The sequence below is a fragment of the Malurus melanocephalus genome, unplaced genomic scaffold (genome assembly GCF_030028575.1).
Source record: "Malurus melanocephalus ecotype Western Australia unplaced genomic scaffold, MMel_1.1 scaffold_141, whole genome shotgun sequence".
In the NCBI taxonomy this organism is placed as follows: domain Eukaryota; kingdom Metazoa; phylum Chordata; class Aves; order Passeriformes; family Maluridae; genus Malurus; species Malurus melanocephalus.
This window is the reverse complement of record NW_026623373.1, coordinates 1,470,429-1,494,914: the sequence shown is the minus strand read 5'-3', so window position 1 is coordinate 1,494,914 and position 24,486 is coordinate 1,470,429. Positions and strand designations below refer to the sequence as shown.

Here is a 24,486-nt window from a genome sequence, read left to right as displayed (position 1 = left end):
GCGCCGCCCGCCTGCTGGGGGCGCTGTTCACTGGGCCCGCCTCAGCTCCGCGGCCGAGCGCGGATTATGAGGGACCGCTCTCTCCGCCCCCAGCGGAGTCTCCCTCCTCCCTCGCCTTCACTCCCCACCCCTCCTCCGGCCGCAGAGAAGGGCATGGAGTTGGCGGGAGCCTATAAAAGCCCCTGAGAGCGCGTTGGGGCCACGGCGCTGTGATAGTCTCCACTGGCAGAGSAGGGCCGCGCACCATGTCCCACCACTGGGGATACGGCAGCCACGACGGTGAGTGCCCRGCGGTGCGGGACACCTGCCGGCAGGTCCCCGGGAGCCGTGCCCGGGACGTGCCCGCTGCTGCCCCGCGGAGCCCTTTCCCGGACCGGGAGCGAGCGCGGTGGCGCTTTTTTTCTCGTAACCTTGAAATGCACCTGCGCCCSGGCAGCCCGTCCGGCGCTCCGCACGCTGTGCCGGAGCATCTCCTGCYTCCCTGCTGGCATTCCTTTACTTCGGGAAGGGAGCGACGCGCGGTTCTCCACAGGACGGGCTGGCCCCGMGGACTCCCCGGTACAGCCCCCGCCWCAGCCGCCGAGGCTGTGGGGCTGCCGGCTGCCTCGGTGCCCAGGTGGCATCTCCGCTCGCCTGTGCTGCCGCTACCGCCAGCCTGCACAAGTGGTACACTGTTAAAGGTTCATGCTCGTGTTCGAACRTCCCGATTTCCAGAGCGAAGCTTATCCCTTAAATCACCAGAACTTCATGTCTTTTTCCACTGAGTTTCTTTCCTCTGTTTTACAGGACCCGCTCACTGGCATGAGCACTTTCCCATCGCCAATGGGGAGCGCCAGTCCCCTATTGCCATCAACAGCAAGTCCGCCAAGTACGACTCCTCTCTGAAGCCTCTCAGCTTCAGTTATGATGCCAGCACGGCCAAAAACATCGTCAACAACGGACACTCCTTCAACGTGGAGTTTGATGATTCTTCGGACAAGTCAGGTGAGACCTCAGTTTGGTGTGCAGGAGGGGAATGGCACCAATTGCTACTAACGCTCCTACTAAAATGTGTACTAAATCCGTAAAGGTTTTTTAAGGATGAAAACGTACCAGCGTTCTGGCTTCTGTAAGGTGAGGATTCAGCAAAGACGAAACTGAGATCCAGTTAGAAGAAAACTAACCCTATCTGGGCAGCTAAACTCCAGTGAAGTGAATGGTTTTATTTTTGTATAAATCAGAAGGATCTGGATAAGGGCTCCGCTGTGGAAGGAAAACAGCTTAAAAGTATTTGACAAGAGCAATTTTARGCATAGGTTATCATAAGCTACTGATCAAATAAATGGCTAAAAGAAGAGGCAAAATACACTGTAAGAAGTAATTGGCCTTAGAATAGCAAAGGGTTACAACTTGAAGTGGAAATAGTTCAGAAATAGTTTCTTTGTTATCAAAATATTATTTTMTATTTCTGAAGCCAGTATTGCTCCCAGGTTAGTACAGAAACAGAGGAATGGTTAGAAAATACCTCTTCACTCTTTTGTAATTCATAAGAGCATTATCCCTGACATTTCTTGATACTGAACTTTGAAAAGTGTCTCATGCATTCCCACAAAGTTTGCTATCAGGCGGTCCACAGTGTTTTGCTGTTCATTGTGGTGTGTAGTGAAATTAAGCACTGAATCCTGCAAACCCTTARTAGTAATCCTGACTGAAAGGAATGGCCTTTCTGATGGACAGGCTCAATCCAAGCTGTCCTTGTAACAAGGGGTTTGTAGGTTGTTTTTTATTGTAGTTTTTTTATCTGGCTGCATTTGCTGAAATCATCACCCCGCCACAATCAATGTGCCTTTATTTTTATTTTGGACAACAAAAACAATAATGCTGTAAGTCACTGCCTTCTCTAGATAMTGCCTGATYTAACTTGCTTGTGCRAGTGTCCTATTTTTCCYAAGCRTTTTGTTGGCCATATCATTTAGGGAATGGTSCTGAAATCAAGGGATCTGTGCCTACTAACAATATGAGGGTTTTGTAGCTCAAGTATGACAGATATTCAGCAGTGCTCTAAGAATTTGATTCTGCATTTTAATTATAGTCTTTATGCTGAACAATATTMAGTGGTCAGATATAAATGTTAGCAGTGGTATAAATACACATAGGTCCATGTATAATCTACAAAGAGCATCAACATTTGTATAGTTTTAAAAATCAGTGGAAAAAGGTATTCTGACTTCTTAGTGTTTATTTTTCTGAAACACGGGAGCTAGCGGAACTGAATGCACGTTCATTTTAACAGTGTCATGGAAAATAAGGTAAATGGTCCAGAGTACGAAAAGGTGTTCTGTTTTTACCAGATACATGTGAGTCTGCTCTTGCTGCCATCCTGCTCTCTGAGCCCAAGGGAAACGGGTTCAGGTCTCCACAGTATAAAAAACTATTGTGTTCACTTTGTGTGTGTCTAAGTGTGGAAAGAGCTGTGAAAATCAGGTTGCGAGTAAAAAGTGGCAAGAACATAAAATAATTTAAAAGAAATGTCTGTAGAAGAATGTCTGGGTTTTTTTTTTTTATGAGAAGTCAGTGCAGAACCAGAAGATCTGTGACACAGATCCTTTGACAAATATGCAGTAACACAGCTTTCAGAGTGGGAGGATAGGAGATGCAAGTAGAAATATTCTCAGTATCTCTATTAGTGAATCAGAAAATTATTATGCTCTAGAAACAAAAACCACTAAACAGACCTCTGTGTAGCTAAGTAAGGGTGGATCATTCAGTATTACACTTCTATTGAAAATTACAGTGCATAGAATCTACCTGGCAGCACACTTAATGGCTTCATTTGTATGCGGTTAACTAGGTAACCTACTTTCCTTACACAAAATAGAGCTGTCTTTGACTTGCATCTGCTTGATTCTGAATTTGAGACTCAAATGTGCATACCCAGTTCTTGGTGAGACATCACAYAGYAGTCACAAGGAGAAGCTGTGTGAGCCTATGTGATGTGCTGGTATGTTTTACAGAAGACAATGGAATAATATCCTGTAAATACTTCCCACAGGCTGTATTGCTTGTTTCTATGAGCTGTCCCATGTGTGGTAATGAATTATCTGTAGTAGTAGGCGCAAAGTGAAGTAATAAGATCATTGTGAATAATCTTCWAGATGAGTAACTGCACGCAAAGTAGATCCATTTCATTAAGAATCTTCAGTATCCTAAATAATGACAGTGAAGCAAACTGAAATGCAGTTCTAGGTCTTAATGTCTGTTTGATCACTTCTGCTCTTCAGAGTACACAAAAGGAGTTCTTGTGATTAAAAAAAAAACGGAACAGGTAGTAATAGCATAATAAAAAATAGGCAAGAAAGCTAAAATGCATGTTTGGATAAAACTTTCTGAAAGACGCTGTTTCTTCTTTGGTTCAGAATGTATGGAATGCAAATAATGTTGATCACAATTGAGAATAAGTAGATTCCAGAATAATCAAAATTTTTATATATTTTCCTGCACAATGGGTATTTATTACATGACATRTATGCATCAGGAAAGTTGTGTGAAGCTCCTGCTCATAGCTGTGAAAAACAAAAGAAAAATTAGGATTTATTAAAATGATTTCTATATTACTTTCTGTAAAAAAGTAAAATAAAAGTTAAGCTTTTTTAGGAAAAATAATCTTATGTGCAATTTATGTGACTGATGTAACCTCACAGAAGAAAAGCTTTAGGACCTTTGTTTATTTTCTTGGTTTTTTTTTTTTTTTTTTTTTTTTTTTTTTTTTTTTTTTTTTTTTTTTTTTGTTTAGATGTTATTAGCAATGCTTAGAAAAACCCTCTTCCTAAGCAATTACCTCAAACTCTTTGATTCAGTTTCTTGTAGCAGCTGTCTTGGGTAGTGTGACAGCTGTTACACTCCAGAACAAACTTGTGAAGGCTCTGGTAATTCCCAAAGTGAATCCCCTTCATATTTCAGTTGCAAGTTGGTAGATATGTTGTATGGAAAGGATATTTACAAGCCGGCTTTGCTATGTTAATGAACATTTTTTGTTTGGAGAAATTCCATGGTTTTCCTTTACATGAAAGAGTATTTTCTATCTTGGAGCCTGCCAGAATGCTTTCTTGGGTTTGTATGTAGAAATTGAASAGTGAACTTCCCCTTCCAGTTGCTGCTTAGTCATTCTTCTTCAGTTCTTGAAGTTGCTTTCTTAATATTCGTATCCACTGTCTTTTAATAGTAGTGGAAGTTAAAGTATTTTTAGGCATTCATCTTTAAAATTCTTTAGTTTTTAATATTTCTTCTTAACTTGGACAGCAAAAATTCGTTATGATAAGTATCACTGGGAATAAAATTTCAAATTCATGTTCATTCACTCTTGTGATGGAACCAGTCCTTACGTGTATGAGTGAAGCAAATGGTTATGGTAATTCTTGAAATAAGGTGTGTTGCTATAATTTAGGAACTTTATAGCAAAGRAGTCTCATTAAGGGTACTTCTTTTMTCATATTGAACATTTCGTATTCTAGTCTTCTGTGAGGACTTGTGTATTATTTCACTCACTTTAAAAGGCAGAAGTAAACAGTGACTTCTCAGAGCTGTAAAACCACAGGACATGACTGCTCAAAAACCCTCAAGAGCCTGAGAGAAGATTTTGTAATATACATAAAATGTGTTTGCTATGTGAGTTTTCCCAGAAAATGTTTCAGAATTTATCTAAATTCTGAAATTTAAATGTGACATGTTCACAACAGTAGACTACGTATTCTGTATTTTTTGATCATGTGTTTGATGGGCATATAAAAGAAATCAATCAGCCATTAATTTATTCTATAACAAGAGTGTTAAAATATAATATTTTAGCTGTAGAACTTGGCAGAAGTGAATTGCAACTATGGTGTAAAACTCTAGAGACATTACAAAACGTGATGGTAATTTATGCTTGTGGGTAAGTCTCTTAATTGCTTCCTTCTCCTTGCTGCTGAGCTAGAGATAGTATTGAAATTCAAGTCAGTGTCCCAAGTAAATCTGACATTTTTGCAAATATTCAGTCGTAATAAACTTAATAATTATGAGAAGACCTTGGAAATGAAAATACTGTAGTCGCCTTGATGCTAGCACCCTTTGGGAGTCTTTCAGTAGTTGTAATCCAGTATATTACCTGACTTGTTCTGTAACTGTAAATATGAATGTGTACACATCAGCTGTCTTCAATTATGAGTCACTGTAAAACAAATCTATTTTGTTACAATGGTTATTGAAGAGCCAGTGCATTAGCACTGCTCAGCTGGCAGTGAGTTTCTTTGAAAATTGTGCCACTGTTGCTCTTTTCCTACACATCCACCTCAGCTGCTAAATGGAAAAAGAAACATGTCTTTAAGGCACAACTCTTAATCAAAGTCACTGCTACTGGTCTATTTTTAGGGTTCCAGGATCCAAAGATATAGTATTAGCTGTGCTRGAATAATACTTCATGTCATCAGTATAGGGTCATGGATTGAAGGTCCACAGTGCACTATAGTTTAAGCAATATTTTGATCCTTTGGAATAAGAAATCAGACAACTAATTGCTTATAGGTTTAGGGGACTGTATTCAGACACCTGCTTATGTCACGAGTAATGTTTTACATTGCTTAGCTGASAAGTCGGGTTTCAAGGGCATGTGATCTTTAAGTCACTTTTCCTGGGAACTGGGATCACCAGAAGCTGCAAAGTCTGTGTAAACAAGTGACTTGAATAGCTCTAGTATTTCCAGGAACTCGAAAGGAAGATGAGAAGACTTGAGATCAGCCCTGCATATTTTGGGTCTTCATTTCTTTACAGAACACAAAAGTGCCCTTCTTCATTGACAGTGGCATGGGGTTGGTTGATAGTTGGTGGGGCTTTTTGTGTTTGGGTTTTTTTTTTTTTAATGTTGACATGGAACTTCTGAGCAGAAATTTGCCCTGGATTGTGCATTTGAGAATCATGGAAACTTCCTTCCCTTATGTCAAATCTCTCCTCTAGAGGCGCTTTTAATGCAAAACCGAGAAACTAGTCAGCTGTTATCAGCTGGGGCCACTTGGAAAAGTTTATTTTTAAGATGTAATGAAGCTGTGTGCCAGATGTCACGATTACCACACTTCCCAGCTGATAATTTGTTTATTTACTTACAGGCATGAGTGACTGCTGTATGCTTAGAGGCAGTGCTTGCACTTTGTTTGTCCTTCAGTGTAGTGTGAACATTGTCCAATACACAATTTTCAGTACAGTAAGGAGTCGCTGGATTAGAATTTTAAGTATTACTATCAGAAGTTAAACCAATTGTTCCTTTCAAGAGAATTGTAATGCTTCCAACTTGGTTCTTAAAGTTGTTGTCAGCCTATGTAGTGTGAAATGTGAGGGCTGAAGCCTGGTCAGAGACTCACTACATCTTACAATTTTCAGAGAAACTCTGTTTAAGAAACTACATGAGAAATAAGCTCCACTGGTCCCTGGGAGCTGGAGGAATGTTAAGAACCTAAATGGCTTTGTATCCTGAAGCAGGTCAGAGTCTTTTTGGCTGCTGCCCAGTCTGGATGAAATAGTTCAACTGAGGTGAATTGGAACCACTGACCTGCTGCAGATACACAAGTCTTCAGACTTGCTGTGTTTTGGCAACTGTTTCATTCTGGTCTATCTCTGTGGAACATCCTTTTAGCCTTATCAGGCTAAACTTCTAGCAAGTTAGGTTTGGGGTTTTTTTCCCTTATACATAGTAATCTTTTTTTTTTTCATGGTGAAGCCCATTACAGATGTTTGCTSTAAGTATGAGCCCTACAGTCAGATGCTGTCTTGCTCTTCTTGCTTTTCATGATACAGTGTCCTAGAAGGAATGTCTGAAAGAGAGAACATAAAGAAGGAAACATCTCGCAAAATGTGATTCTCTGTAGTCCATGTTTCACAGAAGTGACAGGTCACCCTAACTGAACTTTAGTCAGTCAGATGGGAGAGCCCATCCTTGCATAAGAACACAAGGCTGATTCCTGAGCATCCTCATAAGAGCCTTTTTCATGTCATTAATAGTACATGGTGCTGAAGTTGGTTTTTTTTTCTCTCCATAAGTAAAGCTTCATCCTTTTTGTCTCTTCAAGTCCTGCTTTTCRTTATGCAGATGCCTGTGTATACACAAAAGCATACAAAATACTAACAATAATATATGTACTACATATATGTTTACATAAACATATACCTACAATGTCTCTTACATGTGCACATCTACTSTAGGCTTACACAAAATCATGGTTTTCTTTGTACTAAAGCTATGTGTGTGCAATAGAGCTATCCTCAAAGGTAGATGCTTGAAATATCCTTGCTGGGTTTTTGTTTGGTGGAATCTCAAGTAGAATTAAATCTCCAAGTGTGGAGCTTTGGACATCTACTGTGCTGTAGTGGACCCATTATTYCAGCTCCTGGAAGAAAGTTTGTTGTCAGCGATTSTCATTTGAAAAAGTTTCTCATTCTGCATTTTCTCYGATTAACARYRTGATAGTAGTATTTTTTYTTGTCACACYTAATTTGTATGGCAGGAAGGAGTTCAGTCTAACTCATTAAACAATCTTGTAGTTCTGTCACTTTGATTATTCCTTTGACACGTTTATTGCTGAGATGAAATTTGTTAGTCTTTTCTGTATAGATAGAACATCCCATAGGAGTTAACTAAATAATATCCCTGCAAAAATTCAGATGTAGATACTGCCACTTTCTGAAAAAAGGTATGAAGTCGTCCACAGTGGTTTGTTTTTTACAAGGCTGTAATRTTTTACTCTGAAAGGGTAACTTCCCACTGACTTGCCTTTAAATAKAACAGTGAAGGTGTGTGGCCTCAGTAAACAGCTGTACCAGATGCAGCAAAATGCCCTTTGATTTCTGYGTGTTTTCAAATATCCCAAGAAAGTTCAACTTCATGTTGCATATCCAAGAAATCCCACAGTCAGTGCAAGTCCCAGAAATGGAACAGTTCGTGTAGTTWTTTGACTTTCTGAATTAGTASTSCTAATACTTATGTTCTYYTAATTTAGACCATGTTATGAGATAATTTAACAGTGAATCATAATTACTGGATTTTACTAGTATAACTTTTCCAGTAAAGGCTACAAGGTAGAATGGTAATAGAAAAAAATTAGCTACCATTGCTTAATCTAAGGAAAGTAGCTCCAAATTTGCCTTACTGTTATATTTTAAGTAACTGTCTAATAGTGCAGAACAAAAAATGGCACTGTCAAGCTGTCACCTTGTGTRCTATAACAGAAGACCAGGTTATGATGTAAACTGTGTTGAGTAGATTGAATCTGTGAGAAAAGAATGTTTTTTCAGCTGACCTTGTGCTATCTTCCAATAGCATTTCATCTGAAGCTGTGCTATAGAGCAGAAGGGATCACAGCTATATATATATATCTTTTCAAAATTGTTTTCACTAATAATAATTTCAAAAGTAAGGGAGCTAATGATGAAAATGCTCAAATATGAATCAGAACTTCCCCATCCTTTTTTAAATAGGGGATTGAAAGGTTGGACTTCTTTTCAATCAATGTAGTCTTGATATGCCTGTCACATGGAACAAAGACAGGGAAGTTCCTGGTGTGAATGTTGTTSTGATTCTCTGTGAACTTTTACGTTGCAAAAGCTGGTAGCATTTATTTATGGTTTAAATAGCTTATGCTGACCAAAGTAGCAGTTCTATCATTTCTACTTTGCCTTTTTATTTTTGTTTTAAATTTTACTTCTCTGGAAAGGCTGAGAAATATTAAAATAATATAACTGCATAATGTAGACTAGAAGAAGAGGGCTGTTCTCTAATTAAGTCTGCTGAATTTGTATTCATTCTCACTAATCTAATTATTACTTTCTTTGAATGCCCTGCTGTGAGTCAAAATAAGCTAGTGCTGGATTTGASAACCACAGAATGAGAAAAGTAAGCAAAAGCTGCAAACAGATTTTTCTGCATCTTTTGGGGTTTTGAGACTATAGTAAACTTTGGATAGAGAAATAACACTGCTAATGAATTCAAAGACATTGCATGGTTCTGCTTTTCAGCATGCTTCCCATTAATTAATAATGGCATATTAACCTGTGCTGTGCTASTGCTTTCTGAGGTTAAGGAGTGGTGAAACCTCAGTCCATTTGTACTTGGAATGACCAGCAAGACCATGAGCTAAAGGAAYTGAAACATTGCAATTCCATGGCATCATTTAAAAATGAAACACAATATTGTATGGATTTAGTGATTTCACATCTGTAAAGACASAGCAACCAGTTGCTTCATTTCCAAAAGGAACTAATGCCCATTCACAGCCGCCATTCTGAAAAAAGTACTCACATTTGTAATCCTGTGCTTGAAAAAACAGTTACGCTTCTTGTCAACTAGCACATGCAGACATGTAAAAGTAGAATAAGGTGTGTTCCTGTTTGGTTACTTTAAGTAGCCATTCTTCTTTGGATCACATAGCTTGGAAATAGGTAGGATGAACCCTGGTCTGTTGGCAAGAGTATTGGAAGTTACAAAGGCTGCAGTGGAACATATACTGACGTTTTTCAAATAAAAATGTGTTGGGAGACTTCTAAGTATACTTCCCAAAGGAGCCGCACACAAATGCTTGATTTGTACACTGAACACAGATTTTGCATGTTTAGGGAACACTGGTGGAAACTGATGTGTTTTTTTGGGTTTTTTTAAATCTTATTTCATTTTCATGTATTGCAGATTTTTAGTGAAGTCCTTCTCACAGTATTGTTTCTATCCATGGCTGATGTTGTCTATGCTCGTATATAATGAGACATTTTCAAACCTGAAGATGCAGCCACCTTTTCCAATCAGCATTTGATGCATGTTTACACACATGCACGTCTTGTGCTAGTGTTTAGACTAATTTCATACTGAGAGGAAMGCATCTTTACTCCACAGAATCATTTTGTGGCACATATACAGAGCACACTTACATGTAATATCTGATGTCGGTACTCTTCTGTCACTTAATTATATATACATTTACAGAGAGAAATTGGTCTCTTAAAATACCGAACTCTTCAAATTACCTTTTGTTTTTAATTTTTTAAATATTAACAACTTAAAGACTTAATTTTGAATTTGGATTTCAGATGCTCAGCGGGGAAAGAAAAGGAAAAAAAATCCCCAGTCAAAACACAAACCGTTGTGAAACCTTGTCTGGTAACTTAGATAAATAGCTCTATTTAATAGAACTATTTGTTATTATTCCGTGCCTTTTGCTGCACTGGAGGAGACATTGTYTGTGCCCTGTGCATTTTGCAATGGTAAGGCTTGATCCTGCATATCATAATGGTGATTGGTCACAGTTTGACTAGAAGAGTAAAACTAACAAGGAGAGTATGGGAGCTGGCTCTTGTAATTCAAAGTGTGCTGGGCACTTCACTTAGAGGAGTCCCATGCCAGATAATAGAAGGCATGAATAAACAACTTGTTTCCAATCCATGTTTTAAAAAATCTGCCTGTACGGGCATTGCCATTTTATCGTGATGGGAAGGACAAGAGATTTGAATTCACATCTCTACACTATCTTATCCTGTGCCTAGTGCTTTACCTTGCTTCAATCCATGGCTAACAGGTGTTCAGGTTTTATTCAGAACCAAAAACATTTTACTCAAGCCAATCTGCCAYGGGATTTGCAGGATTAAGGCCTAAATGGATGAAGTGTCTAAAATGAAAGGACAGAGTACCTTAGCACATGAAAGATTATTTGGTCTTCACATGTACTTGGTTAAAATAATTCTGTGGGCCTCTTACAAAGACCTTTTTTTATCTGTTTGGTGACAGAAAAGTTACATCTTCCCTCATCACTTGTAATATTAGCATGCYTGTTAAATTGCCAATGAGATGCTCCCTCTAAAGTCACTTATGGTTTATGCATTTCTTATTGATTTTGGTGTRTTGCAGTAATGTACTATTGAGGATGATCTGGAGTAGCATGGCAGCATGCAGTGAAATGTAAATCACATGGAAGACTCGGGATAGCTGTTCCAGTTTAAAGGGACACTTGATAACAGAGTTATRGGAGTTGCTAATAAAGGCTCTTTGTTTTGCAGTGCTGCAAGGAGGAGCACTGGATGGAGTCTACAGGCTGGTGCAGTTTCACATTCACTGGGGTTCCTGTGATGGCCAGGGGTCAGAGCATACTGTGGATGGTGTGAAGTATGATGCAGAGGTAGGACATGCTTTGCCTTCTCCAGTTTTCTTTGTATAATGTATTGGGGTTTTTTTTTGAATATTTCACCACAGTATCATCTTCTCTATAGCTCTTCATAGGTTACCATAGAAGATTTTGGTATGATGCCACCTTAGAACATACTCCTTGCAAAAGCAGAGATTAGAAGTGTAATATTTCTTTTCTCAGCTATTTATGTCAAAGAGAAGCAGAAAACTCCACATTAGTAATGCCTGTTTTTTCCCTGCCTTCTCAGTGACTCTTGGAAATTATGAAGAATAGAATTGCAGCACCTCTGTGCRTAGACATCCCCTTTTCCTGGCTTCAATTTTTAACATCAGAGATACTTACAAAAGAGGAAGATTAATTTTGGGGCAGATTTTTTCATCTTTTGGTAGCAAAGAATCAAGGAGAGCTATGAAGAGGGCAGACAGCAAAGTGAGATAGGCATTCTTTGTGATACCCTTGAGACTCCAGATGGCTCTTGGACCATTTGAGACTCTAAGATGGAGTCTGATTACAGAAACTGAGTGTCTTTAGTGCCTTGCATCCCATCTTTCCTTGTCCTATATTTAGAAATCTACCTCTGGATGCTGTGACACACTTCTAAAATATATTCATAAATACACATTTCACTGAACATAGCTGTGATTTGCATTGACAGATAAAAGAAATGGCCCCACTAATTTATTGGCTCTGCTGAKTTTTCATGAGATAAGAAGTAGCTTTTGTCTTATCTGAGAAACTTRGGTCTTTCACAGTACCATAATTAATTGTTTAACTTGACTTCCAGGTGTGGAGAAACTGCCTGATGTACTTAAATTAGAAATAACTTGGAAATTAAAAAAAAAGTAGCATCCTGGCTAGCATGACCTAGAGATTCATTTCAAACTCTTTTCCAAGTCTTTCTRGAAAAGAACAGGACTTTTTTTAAAAAAAAAACTTCCTACATTGTGAGTTAAAGCTGTATTTAATGTGTCCTCTCTGTTTCTTCTGACACTGACAATATATGTCAGTGTTGATTAGAACTCCAGGATATATAGCATTAAAATACTACATCAAAATCCTGCAGGCTGTATGTGGGAAAAAAACTCATGCTGAAGATAACAGGAGTTTCAMAAGATAAAAAGCAGAATGCTATAGCCACAGCTTGCCTTTAAAACTCATCTGGGAATAGGAGTGAGAAGCAAAGTAAATACATTACAGAAATCTCTTTGAATAAATGAAACTTTAAAGTAGATAAATAATTCAACGAATTCTTAGCTGTACACAAAAGCTTTCAAATCTCAGCAGTAAARCACCATCTTGCWCTTAATAAATTACTTCCMTGCATCTTCTTTAAGTATTCTGAATGGAAYATAATCTTCACAGTGCTTCTTGTTTTCTTGYTYCTAGCTCCATCTTGTTCACTGGAAYGTAAAATATGGTAAATTTGCTGAAGCTGTGAAGCATCCTGATGGTTTAGCTGTGGTGGGCATCTTCATGAAGGTTTGTTAAACTTTTTTTGTATTATTTGTCCAGCATGCTCATTGTATTGCAGGGGGGAAACCTAAGAGCAGAAAATCTGCCTAAATCCATAGCAAACTGGGTGATGCTCCAAATTCTTACCTTCCTTTTCCTATAAAAGTTKTACACTAGCCATGGAGGATGACTGCCATCTATTACTGTGGCAGCCCTGAAGCATGCTTGCCTTCATTCAGACAGTGATGATACCATAACTCTTACCAATGAAATGTGATGTGCATAACTGACCAATTTGTGTGTGTACGAATCTACAGTGTGACCAGCCTAAATAACACCTAATTTCCTTTTCTTTAAATGCCATTGTTAAATGGCTAGAGTGTTTTGTTGTAGTTGAATTGTCTTCACAGCTCGCTGGAGGAGGTGTCTGCCCCAGSAGTATGTAATAGTCCATCCTGGCCTCACTGAGGGTGACTATTTTATTAGGAGGGTGACTTCCATAAAAACAGAACAGCTTAGGCCCAAAAATAAATCCACACACTGTAAATGAGAATAGCTTTATTCAGTCCAATGTCCTTGGCTGACCCCTTTGTGCTTACTGTCAACTGGCATGATTTTACAGACTCTKTTAGTCACTTATGCTGTAATACTCCTATTATGTAATGAAATGTGACTGGAAAAATGTTTCCTTGAGAACTGGGACAGAAAACTGAAAGTGTCATGAGARTGCATGGTGATTTTTCTTTTCATATGGTTTGTGTTACAGGTGGGAAATGCCAAGCCTGAGATACAGAAGGTTGTGGATGCTCTGAACTCCATTCAAACCAAGGTAAAATTTGCTGTCTGTGTTCATTGACCCCATCACAACTGTGCTGTGTTACCTTCTGTGGAAAGTAGATTTTTTGCACTTCTTCCCAGCCTGCTGCATGTATGAAAGTCCATCAGCACAGGTGTTCCTATAATCCTAAAAGCAAAACAGATTAGAATGAAATTGTGGTAGAGAGCATGAAGTACTAGTACCATGATCATTTCCTATCTTTGTGACTACATTTCTCTGTATTTTAACTGTATTTTAACCTATAGGGTAGGATTCATCTTCCTGATCTAAACTACTTTCTTAGGTGCCCTTTCTAGTCAGTGGTAACAGTGGAAAAGGCATTTCCCCTCATCTGTGCATCTGTGGGCTAAATTTCCTTTTTCCAATAGGGCATGCTCCTCTTGGCCATTTCTGGACAGAGTTCAAATAAACAGTTTGATCAGGATATGTAACTTAGGGAAAAAAAGGCTTTCTGTATTTTAAATATTATATGCAGTGTGTGTGTGATCTTAGTGTGCTGAGTAATGAGAAACTAAAAGTACTTAGTGAGTAATTAGGTACCTTCATAGTGGGTAAAGGCCTATACCAATRAGAAATGTGGACAGGAAAGGTAAAAAATGAGACTATACTGTCATCTTTCTCATCAGGCTGCCTTTGAGGTAAATGGGTATTTGTTCATTGCAGTGGACTTGGCAGCCGGTCTCRCAGGTTCTGTATTTCCAGTGCAATCAGTGTACTACTCTAAGACCCAGGAAYATAAATGCAGCATTTGATACGAGAAACAATATCATGAAAATCTTGGAAGAAATATATTGCTGRGAGTATGTAATTCCAAATGTACTATAGTYGKCATGCAACACTTGATGCCARATTCCATTTCTGCCTTGCTCCMAACATGGAGYCTTCCARGRAGACTTCAYKACTGCAATCCYAGTGTGTGTTTGTGGTCTCGCTGACATCARCCCTTCTGCTTACTTTATTGTAGGGAAAGCAAGCTGCCTTCACAAACTATGACCCCACTGGACTCCTTCCTGCATGCAGAGACTACTGGACATACCCTGGCTCACTGACCACTCCACCACTGCTTGAATGTGTGGTCTGGCATGTTCTGAAGGAGCCTATCACTGTGAGCCCYGAGCAGGTAGGTCTCCAATGGATGGGGCCAGTTGATGTGTACTGGAGTTACACTGGAGGYTTTAGTTCAGCCCAACAGGTGATCTGTGAAGTGGCAGTGTAACTGCAGGATATTAGCGAGCATGAAAAATACCTGTCTGAGGTGGTAATCCTTTTCTGACAGGACTCTGCTTCTGCCTGTGGTGGTAGAGTTTGCTGTGAAATGTAAGGCTGTCYTCTATTTGGACACTCCAGGGAAGATGGGGGTGGGGGGAAGTTTGAAAAATGTAATTAGATATTTTCCAGACAGATGGTTAGAGCTGTCATGTGGTAAAAATSTGGAAAATTGAGGCATGCATGAAAGGACTATTTGCACATGCAGAGTTAGTCTAGCATGTATTGTGAGCATCAGCAGGTTCGCTGTACACGCAATCACCTCTCTGGGTGTAGTTGCCCTGAAAAGGCCAGGTTTACCAAGCACCTGGGGAGCATGTGTGCTGCATCCACACTCACACTGGAGAGCTGTAGTTGGTCTGTTGATTTTCCAGCATTTCCAGGACACAGAGCTCTTTTTGCAAGTTCTGTTTGTCACAGAACAGACAGGGAAATCCYAYGCAGAATTGTGATGATTCTAACRAAGCTCCCATTRTTTAGAAGAGGCAAAACTTGCAGATTCCAGAAGGCTCCTGCCTAGGAAAATACTTCATTGACCAGTGAGAAGGATAGTCTTCCTAGCAGGAAGAAGCTTGCRTGGATTAAATCACTCTTGGCTCCAGTTTTCTGTGCCATCCATTAATGAAATTACRTATAGGCAAGATTCCATTCTTGGGTTCAGATCTGTGTGCTTGGGAGATATAAATAGAATCTAGAGCCTATAAATACAAGCTAGCCCTGAAGGGCTTTAGTTTAACCTTCAAATTCTTAAGTCTCTTTTAACGGTGACAGATATGCTAACAATCTACACCTAATTCTAGGGGGTTTATTCAGCTGATGTAAAAGAAAACACAACTGAGCTGTTGTTGAATTTAACATAATAAAAGAAYACATGATGAGGAAGAACTATTGAAAGTAACTAWAGCAGTGATTGATTGYCATTAGTAAACTGCAAGGGAGCATTAAAGTTGAGGCTCTTTACTTCCTCCAGACTGCTCCTATTGCTGTTGATAATCCAAAGTTTGCAAATACGGTTTTATTATAGGGCACAAACACATTTATCTAAGTAGTGTTTTTTTCCTACTACACTACTGCAACCACCTAAAGTGGTAAAAGACACTTGTTTTTCCCCACATATCCCTCCCTGTTAACATCATCATTTCCACACTGTGTGGCTGTTTGCCTTTTCATTGCCAAACTGATCAAAACAAGAAACCATATGTAAGCGTAATGGTGCAGGGTTTGAGATGAGMAGGTTTTCCAAAGATAGAAGCTTATCATTTGACACAGCAGTTCCTGGCAGAGGTTGAGTCCTGAACTTTGTTCTGGTTGGTCTGAAGGTAAAGTCCAGGGGAAATAGGTCACTGATTCAGGCCTTTTTCCCTGAGTGAGGAAAAAGCCTGGTCTGGAAAAAGCGTGGTCTGCAGCCTGACTTGTAGGAAATCCTGTGTCTCACCTACATAYATTTATTAGCACTTCCACTTGTTTGTGTGAGACCATGTTTGGCATTGGTTATTATTTTGGCATTCTGTTTTTACAAGTTTTGGAGATGATACCCATTTAGATACAAAAGTGTGTTTATTGCATCACATTGTGCAAACACCAATTGTACTTTAAGAACAGCTACTACAATTTTCCACTGTGCTCCTAGTGATGCAGAGCTGCTTTCCCCTCTCACACTATTTGAAAATCAGGATAACTTAAATTTATTCAACCAATTTATTTTGACCCAAGGGTAAGGTCTTTTGAAATGACCATTATTATTTCAAGTGGACTAAAAAAAAAATTCTAAAAAGAGCCAAAACTGTACAGCTTAAAGCAGATTCTGAAAGGATTTCAATTCTGACCTGGATTAAGGACAAACAACTCTTTGCACCTGGATCTCAGAAAATGTGTGCTTATGTCCTTGTTTTTTGTGCTTTCAAAGTTGTTCTTGCAAGGCTATTTTGTGGACAGGAGAGTCTGTGTTGGGGCAGGAAATGGTGTGGATGAAATGCAGACACATGGGTGCTGATGCCATCTCTAGACTACTAATGCTGACAAAACTTTGAGTTGGTGCTCTGGTTCAGGCCCAAGGCATGTAATTTCAAGTAGTCCTGCTGAAATGAGRGGATGCTGAAATTTGAGGATATTTGTGTCTTTTTCCTCAGATGTGCAAACTCCGTGGCCTTTGCTTCAATGCTGAGAATGAGCCTGTGTGCCATATGGTGGACAACTGGCGCCCRTGTCAGCCTTTGAAGAGCAGAGAAGTCAGAGCCTCCTTCCAGTAACCTCAGTGCTGAGAGAGTTAGGAATTGCTGTGTTTGTGAGGAGCCCCTTTTGCTAAGCCCAAATCAAACCTTTGCCATGTGTGCCCTGGCAACATCTTGTCTCCCAGATCCATTCTTTCTTTTGCTCTGCATCTGAAATGCCAGCTAATGAAATGTGAAAGGCTCTTGGCCAAATGGGAAAGGGTTCTTAAGGTGTGGGGTTGGGGGAGGCAGGGGGGTGGGTGGCTGTGTGCRTTTTGGTGACTATTACTGCGACTGACACTTTGGTGTAAGAGTGTGTTGGCTGCTTGGGAGAGGATATGGTGGTAGCAAAATAAGCCATTTTAAGAAACCTCATCCACTGGTGTGATAGTACACGTAACTAACGATAACTTGAAGCTTTGTAAGAAGCACAGGAATACAGAATATAGCTATTATTTAGGAAAAAAAAGTATTTTGAGAAAGTTAAGGAAAAATGAATATTTAGAATTAGACTTCTTAGATTTTAAGAAACTGACATGTAAATATTTTGAGACTGTTTTGCATTTTTACCCATGCTGTCAACAACCTTAGTTTTGTCTTAATGGTAGTGTTGGGTTTTTTTAATTAAATATGTTCTAAATTAAATGTTACCTTTAAAAGTTGTTATTACCATAGAAATAATACAAGATATCTTTTCACTGAWATAATATATGTTCTAATTTAAAAAGGAAAATAATATTGTATTTTAGATAACTTCTCTAATAAATCTATACTTCTGTTTTTGCTTCCCCGCTCTTTAATTCTGGTAAGGCACCACTGGTCCATTCCCATAAACAAAATTACTAAACATATACAGTGGGAATGGGCTTCATTTACACTGAACATGAATGTAAGACTACATGGAWATGTTAAGAAATTTTCACTAAGTAGGTATCTTCTCTGTGATAGCAGAAGGAAGTGTTAATACTGAGCAATCACTAAAAATTATCATCAAAGTTCAATGTACAATGAAAGATGTCCTCACAAAACTTGAACAAAATCATACTGAAGAATGGGCTCATTAGATTCTGGTCCTAGTTTTAAAATTATTMTAAGTTTGCTACCCCATCAAGAATCACTTTGTAATTTATAAGGTATCAGTTGGACAGGCTACATTCTGAAGCACCTGGATCTTGAAATATGTGAGGTAGGAATGAAGCCGTCTCAAAATGCATACAGTGATCTTCCAAAGACTGTCAAATCTCACTCTTTGAAAAGCTTCCTCATTTAAAATGCCCACCCTTCTACCCCACRCCAAAAAGCAAATAAGAAAAAATCCCACAGAACCCCCCTCCAAAACTGTACAAACAAACAAAAAAAACCCCAAATTAAAAAAAAAAAAATCATACCCCACCCAAACCAAAAACATAGGTTGGTTGTTCTAAGTTCAGGTTTTTTTTTTTCATGGAGCTACAATGGTATTTGTCTGTTGCTACACTATTGTTGAATTCCAGTTCATGTTGAGTGGTTTGAATTGTTTTCTGACTCTGAGCATCACCTTCAGGCCTGCGTGTTACTCATTCTTCCTAAACAATGCAAGAGAGTTTACACCTCTAAAATGGGAATTATAGAGCCAATTCATTGTGGCTTAAAACTGCTGGAGCAAGCTAAGAGGAAATMKATGGCAGAATCATGGGAGGGGTGAKGTTGGATGAGATCTCAGGGTCACCAGCTCCACTGCTTCTGCTGAAGCTGGGCCACCAACAGCATGTTGCCCAGGACCWTGCCAAATTAGCATTTGAATATCTCTAAGGATGATTAAAAAATTGTTCTTAATAAAATATAAGAGCCCTGCATTTTAAAGTTTTAAACCCATATCTTGACAACTGTGATATGCTGAATGCTGGGCAGTAAGACTTCCTGAAGAGTAGAAATCTCATTGCTAGATGAACAGCTGAAGTACTGTTTTGTATAGTTTTGTGTGTGACAGAGAATGTGAACTAAGAGCTAAGGTAAAAACCTGGAAATACCTCTGAGGTTCTAGCTGTTGCTGCAATAAAAAGTTTTATATCTCATATTCTATCACACTTCAAGGTTGCTCCATAAATAATAACTAACAGCAAAGACAACCAACATCAGCCATATATTTCTCATTTTGTTTGTATGAGTGTTTACCTGGCATGTTGCCAGTGCCATATGTTTGCCTTTGTTGAGGGTGAAGTACTTCTGTATTCAGCCAGGCARTGCAAGCTGGTGTTCCTAGGTCACTTACACAGTGTACAGGAAGAGCCTGTGGTATGTCTCACCTGTGTGGTCTACCAGGCAACATTGGACTTCTTACTTTCCTTTTTCTTTTAAAATATTTTTTTTTTAAATATTAAAAAAAAAAAAAACAAAGCCAAATCATAGAACCACACCTGAAAATCCTCACAAAAAAACCCTTTCCATCCCTTCTCCAGCATAAAATTATATATGAATTTATCACAAATTCATTTTTCAGTTAGACTCCAGTGCAATGGATTACCCTTTCCARGGGACACCTGTATTAAGTCCAACCCAGAAATCATGAAAACAATTTCCTTGACATTTATGATTCATTTCCTGAATGGTGAGTTTGATTAAGATAACGGTGAATAGAAGCATCCATTTCTTTCTGACCTTTATTCTTATTTACTAATTACTCATGTGACGAACTTGTAATTAGGTCTTGCAGTTGTTTCACAGCAGACAACAGCCATTCTAACATCATCCTGTTTTAACTGGAAAACTGKTGATGAATTCGTAATGGGAAGTAAGAGACCGCTTTGGTCATGGAACCAAAGATGTTCCACTGTACATGATTGTGTTACTGTCAAGTAGGCATCTCTGATTAAAAGGAAATCCATGTAGAAGGAAAAAAAAAAGATCCTAGTGCATTAATTTAAAATCATTGTAGAATATTCAGTCAGCACTTGAATGGGGGAAAGAGGGAAGCAMATTCACTTGCAAACTGTTCATTTTGCACAGTTTGTGATCTTGTCTGGCACTTGTCTGCCAACTCCATGTGTTAGAACATTTTATGATTTTTCCACTGCTATTTCTAAAGCTTGGATGTGTCCTAGATTGACATGGGCGGGTAGACTGTGATTAGAGATGTTCCCTGGAAGATAAGATAATAATGCCCTGCATGGAGTCAGCAATATTTATAGAAGTCCAGATAGTTTATGGAAGAGTATCACTAAATGACAGCTTTAGGATTTTCTTACTCTTCAARGAAAAGCCGTGCAAGCAACAGCTGTGTCAAATCTAGTACCATAGAAACAAGCAGTRATGAAAGTACAAGCAGTGGCTTCACTGAAAAACTCCCATGAACCCTCTGACATCTGCCACTTCCTCCTCCGAACCACAGCACCCCACACAATCACACAGCACCTGGGGACAGTTGCTTACATTGTTTGGTATATTTTAGGTCTATTTGGGAAGTGGACACTTCACTGCTGTCCACTTCCTCTTTCTGTATGATGGCAAACAGCTGTGCTGCCTTGATGCCATCGATGGTTCACTCGGGCTATGAGGCTCCCCAGCACCAACTTCTAAAGGCACACGCACAAAACTTTTCAGGGATCCCTAATTTTAGACACATTTTGCTCTTGTTTTTTGTCCAAGCCGCAAACCAAAGCCCTTTTGGGTATGTCCCCAGCCCAGTGTGGATTACAGTGCAGTGATTCTCATGCTCACCCTAGCAAGGAACTCTTCAGAATGCTCACTTTGTTCAGAGCTCAAAGCAACAGAGCTCTGTTGCCTGAGCTGATGGACCCAGAGGCTCAGCAGGCTGGGTGCTAACATAGAGTAGCTCTGTTACTCCTAATCCCATATTAGTCAGTTTTGTTCAATGAARATATCAATCCACTTCAGTATATTAAACAGTAAAAAGATATCCTCAGGACATTTAGAAAAAGGCAATACAAAATCCTTGTCTCCATAATCTTGTATGGTGGGAGGCATTCTATAAATCTATAGAGGCAGTCACTGCTCTTTTGAACCCTCACCCGCAAGAGCGAAGAAATTCATTGATCAATGTACAATAAACAAGTAACAGGTGAATATTAACTACGCATTTTCCCCAAGGAGTAGGTTTTAATGAGGCTTGTAATATTACTCAGTGGTAAGACCTGGAAAATTTGCTGCAAAGCACTGGTCTCCTTCTGTCTTGGGAAGCCCCAAGATCAGGAAAATAAACTTTGTGTGGCACTTGGGTGCCTGGGACCAGTGATGTCTCAGACATAAATCTTTCCCTCTCTTCCTTACTCTATGAAGAGTGTCTCTCAGAGGCACAGCAGATGTGCCAAGGCTGGGAGGTGTCACAGAAAGCAGAGCTAGGCTCTCTTCTGGGCACTGATCTACTAATCCCAAGGCCAGGTCCAAAGTGTAAGGACCCTCACTCCAGTGAGGTGGGAGGACTCCACCTGCACGGTCCACCAGTAAAAACGAGTCTGTGGCCAGTGAAGGATCCCCTTTGCTCATCCTGTGCCACCCTTACCTACAGAAGAAAGAGCAGGCTGCTGTAATGACTCATGGGATCTTCTCCCCTCTCTGCTCTGTGGCTGGGTCTCCAGGAGGAGTCCAGTGCGCCTGAGCAGGGAAGCACTGGGGAAATGGAGCACCCTTTCCAAAGCAAAGGAGGAAGGATAGCCGATGATCGTGGGYTTGCAAAACTGTGTAGCAGCAGAATAGTTAATGGGTGTTACTCAAAGGTCAGGGAAGAGCTTCCTCTTTCATTTGCTTAAATCCCTCTTCAACCAGCTGACTTGAGCTTGATTCAAGAARAGGAACATGAGCCTGTTTAATAGGCTGATACATCAGGTGATGCAGGATATTGTAATTTGGATGGTGMATCTCTTCACCACTTTAATAGCTGCATAAAAAGTTATATCAAAAGTTACTATAAATAGTCTAATTGCATTATTATCAAATGAGAGTCYTAAATAATATATTCATTGAATCAAAATCAATACCTGAAAGCCTCTATGTGCTTGCACTGATCATGTATTTTGGTTGTTTTAATGATTAATAATCATGCTCCAAGAAGGCAAACAGAAGTAATAAAGAAAACAAAAGCAGTATTTTGCTAGAACAAAGAGAAAAACAAAGCCTGAAAATRTAACRTCTTCACTGAGAATCTGTTCTTGGGAAACATTTARAAGGACAGCATTTTGAGGATCAGTTTAAAAGAGGGTGGTAAACATAATTTCCTCCTACTCTCTGTAGAAGTGCATCAAACTCTCTTACATACTTTGTAACCAGTAATAGAAGTCATATCCAGACTGCATTTTGAAACCAAAGTATTTAAAATTATTTTTAGAGACATAAACAAGTGTTCAATTAATGATAATGCCTACRGATACAAAATGCAGTGCCAGAATGAGTAAAATGCCCCTGCTGTGAGTTCTTAAATGTCACCTTCTGCTCTGTGTTTCCTAAGGTTCTCTCTCTCTGGAGAAGAACTCCTCACATCATCAAGAGTATGGGGGAAGCAATACCATAAGTTAAAGYCTGATCATGAAAACTCTGATGTGACTAATCACTGACATGAGTAATCCTATCCATTAATTGAAGTTTAATTGGTTTCCCACACTCATTGCACAGGAAAGGCCATTCTCCTTCCATGAGCAGTAGAGGTAGGAGGCTGAATTCTTCTAAAGTCAGCTGTCCTGTTCCTTTCAATTTCAGTTTAGGGATTTATCCTGAGGAATGATGGAAAGGGGATAGGATGGAGGAGTTATCTATAGTAAAGGTGCCTAGAGGAAATAGTCTTCCTTTCCCTCCCAGGGACACAGAGGTTCCCTGAAGCAGTGAATGTGCACAAAGGGCTGCCCTGCTCCCATTAGCACAGCACGGGCAGGGAGGGCTGCTTTCAGGCCACAAGCTCCACAAGCCAGTTTTAAATTGACAGTCACTCTAGTGGCTAAAGGACAAGAAAGCCATGAGCAGTGCAAGCTCCTGCTTCCCAAGGCTGCCAGAGTGCCCTATGGAGTCAGTGGAGTGCTCACCCACGAGGCACTCTGTAACCAGGGAGTCCTGCACTGCCCCAAACTCCATAGCAGGACCTTGGCTTTCTAAATGCCTCACATGCTCACCATTCAGCAGGAAATGGGGTTAAATGTAGCCTGGCTGAAATCTCTTTCTCCATTCATCACTCCAGAGATGGGTTCTGACAGAACAGGAGTGAGCTGGGCTGGTGGGACTGTTCATGTGAAGAAAGCTGAGCATGCTCATAAGTGATTTTTGGGATCCAGCTCATAATTTGTTTTGAGTAAAATTCTATTCCCATCTAGTTATCTAATCCTTGTAACATCTCCAGGTGAATGGAAGTGTCAGATCATTCCCATATGAAAATCTGTTACTATTTCTCAGGATACTGCAACTGAATAGCTGTCTAGGTTAAGGAGGGGGGACTGTGAAAATATCTTTGCCTTTCATAAAGAAAAATRTCAAACAGGAAAAAAGATCTAAGCTTGTGGAGTATTGAGATTATTTTCATTTTGAGGAATAATGTCAGAGCAATTGACCTGGTCTGTCATCAATCACCATACTGTGTTTAATAAAATTATATGATAATAACAAAGCACATGAATAATGTTTTGCTAGACCTTAGGCCTCATATCTAACTACTGCAATATATCTGACAGCATGATAAATGTCAATCCTGATTCATGAGAAGGAAAAGTCTGCCCCCCTTCAGTATGTTATGTTCTCAATAATATCAACCTTTGAAATAGTGTTTATTTTTATCATTCAGAGACCATTTATCTTGGAGTGTATATGAAATAGAAAAGCAATATACCAGTTGTCCCCCCAAGCAAATAATCCTCATCAAGCCAATCAAATATTTTGTATTTAGGAAGTAGTCACTTTATCTTTGTCTTCAACCCTTTGCACTTTGATCAAAACTGTACCTTTTGAAGTGTKCACTACTCATAGTAGGGAAAAACTGGGTCATATGTCTGTTCCAGTAAAACATCCTGTATATTTCAGACACCACAGATTTGCTTATGGTTGCTTAAAGAAACTAGAGATTCCCACTAGGGTTGAAAAAAAGCTTTATTAAAAGATGTTTCAAGGACGCAAATGAAACTAATTGCCCAAGAGGGATAGGAGACAAGGAAAAAGTAGGCCTGACACAGGCAGCCATCACTCCCAGTCAYTGCATTCCTGGTGACTCAAGAGCTAATGACACCAGACTCTTAGGAAATTCAGCRCTTGCAAGCTTGATTAGGTAAGACAGCAAGTCTAATCTGCATTTAATGAATGATTCAGGAATAACTTTAAGAGCCTAACTTTGTGGTAGCAGGRTGTTGACAGAATTAGGTACATGCTCTATGCCTATCTTGTGACCTAGCTAATTATGGCTTTCTAAAACAGTTATTACACTTCTTCCATMCAGTTTCAGAATTTGTTGTCTGGTTATTCTGCCAGTAAAGATCTAGCATTTTGTTAAAACTTGCACTACTGTGGAAGTAGAAGCAAGAAAATAATGAAAGGAAAAGGGAAACTGACTAACCCTGTTATTTCTGCAGTGCAGTGTAGGCAGACA

At 39.4% G+C, this 24,486-nt stretch overlaps 1 protein-coding gene across 1 annotated transcript; it reads left to right on the top strand.

The window, feature by feature from the left end:
* The first annotated feature begins 131 nt into the window (after positions 1–131).
* On the top strand, positions 132–17,711 carry LOC130576434 (carbonic anhydrase 2). The gene is made up of 7 exons (XM_057371112.1): positions 132–279; positions 787–984; positions 11,041–11,159; positions 12,555–12,647; positions 13,387–13,449; positions 14,423–14,578; positions 16,854–17,711. Exons 1-7 carry the CDS (start codon positions 246–248, stop codon positions 16,971–16,973), a joined length of 783 nt encoding a protein of 260 aa, XP_057227095.1. The 5' UTR covers positions 132–245; the 3' UTR covers positions 16,974–17,711.
* Positions 17,712–24,486: the final 6,775 nt, after the last annotated feature.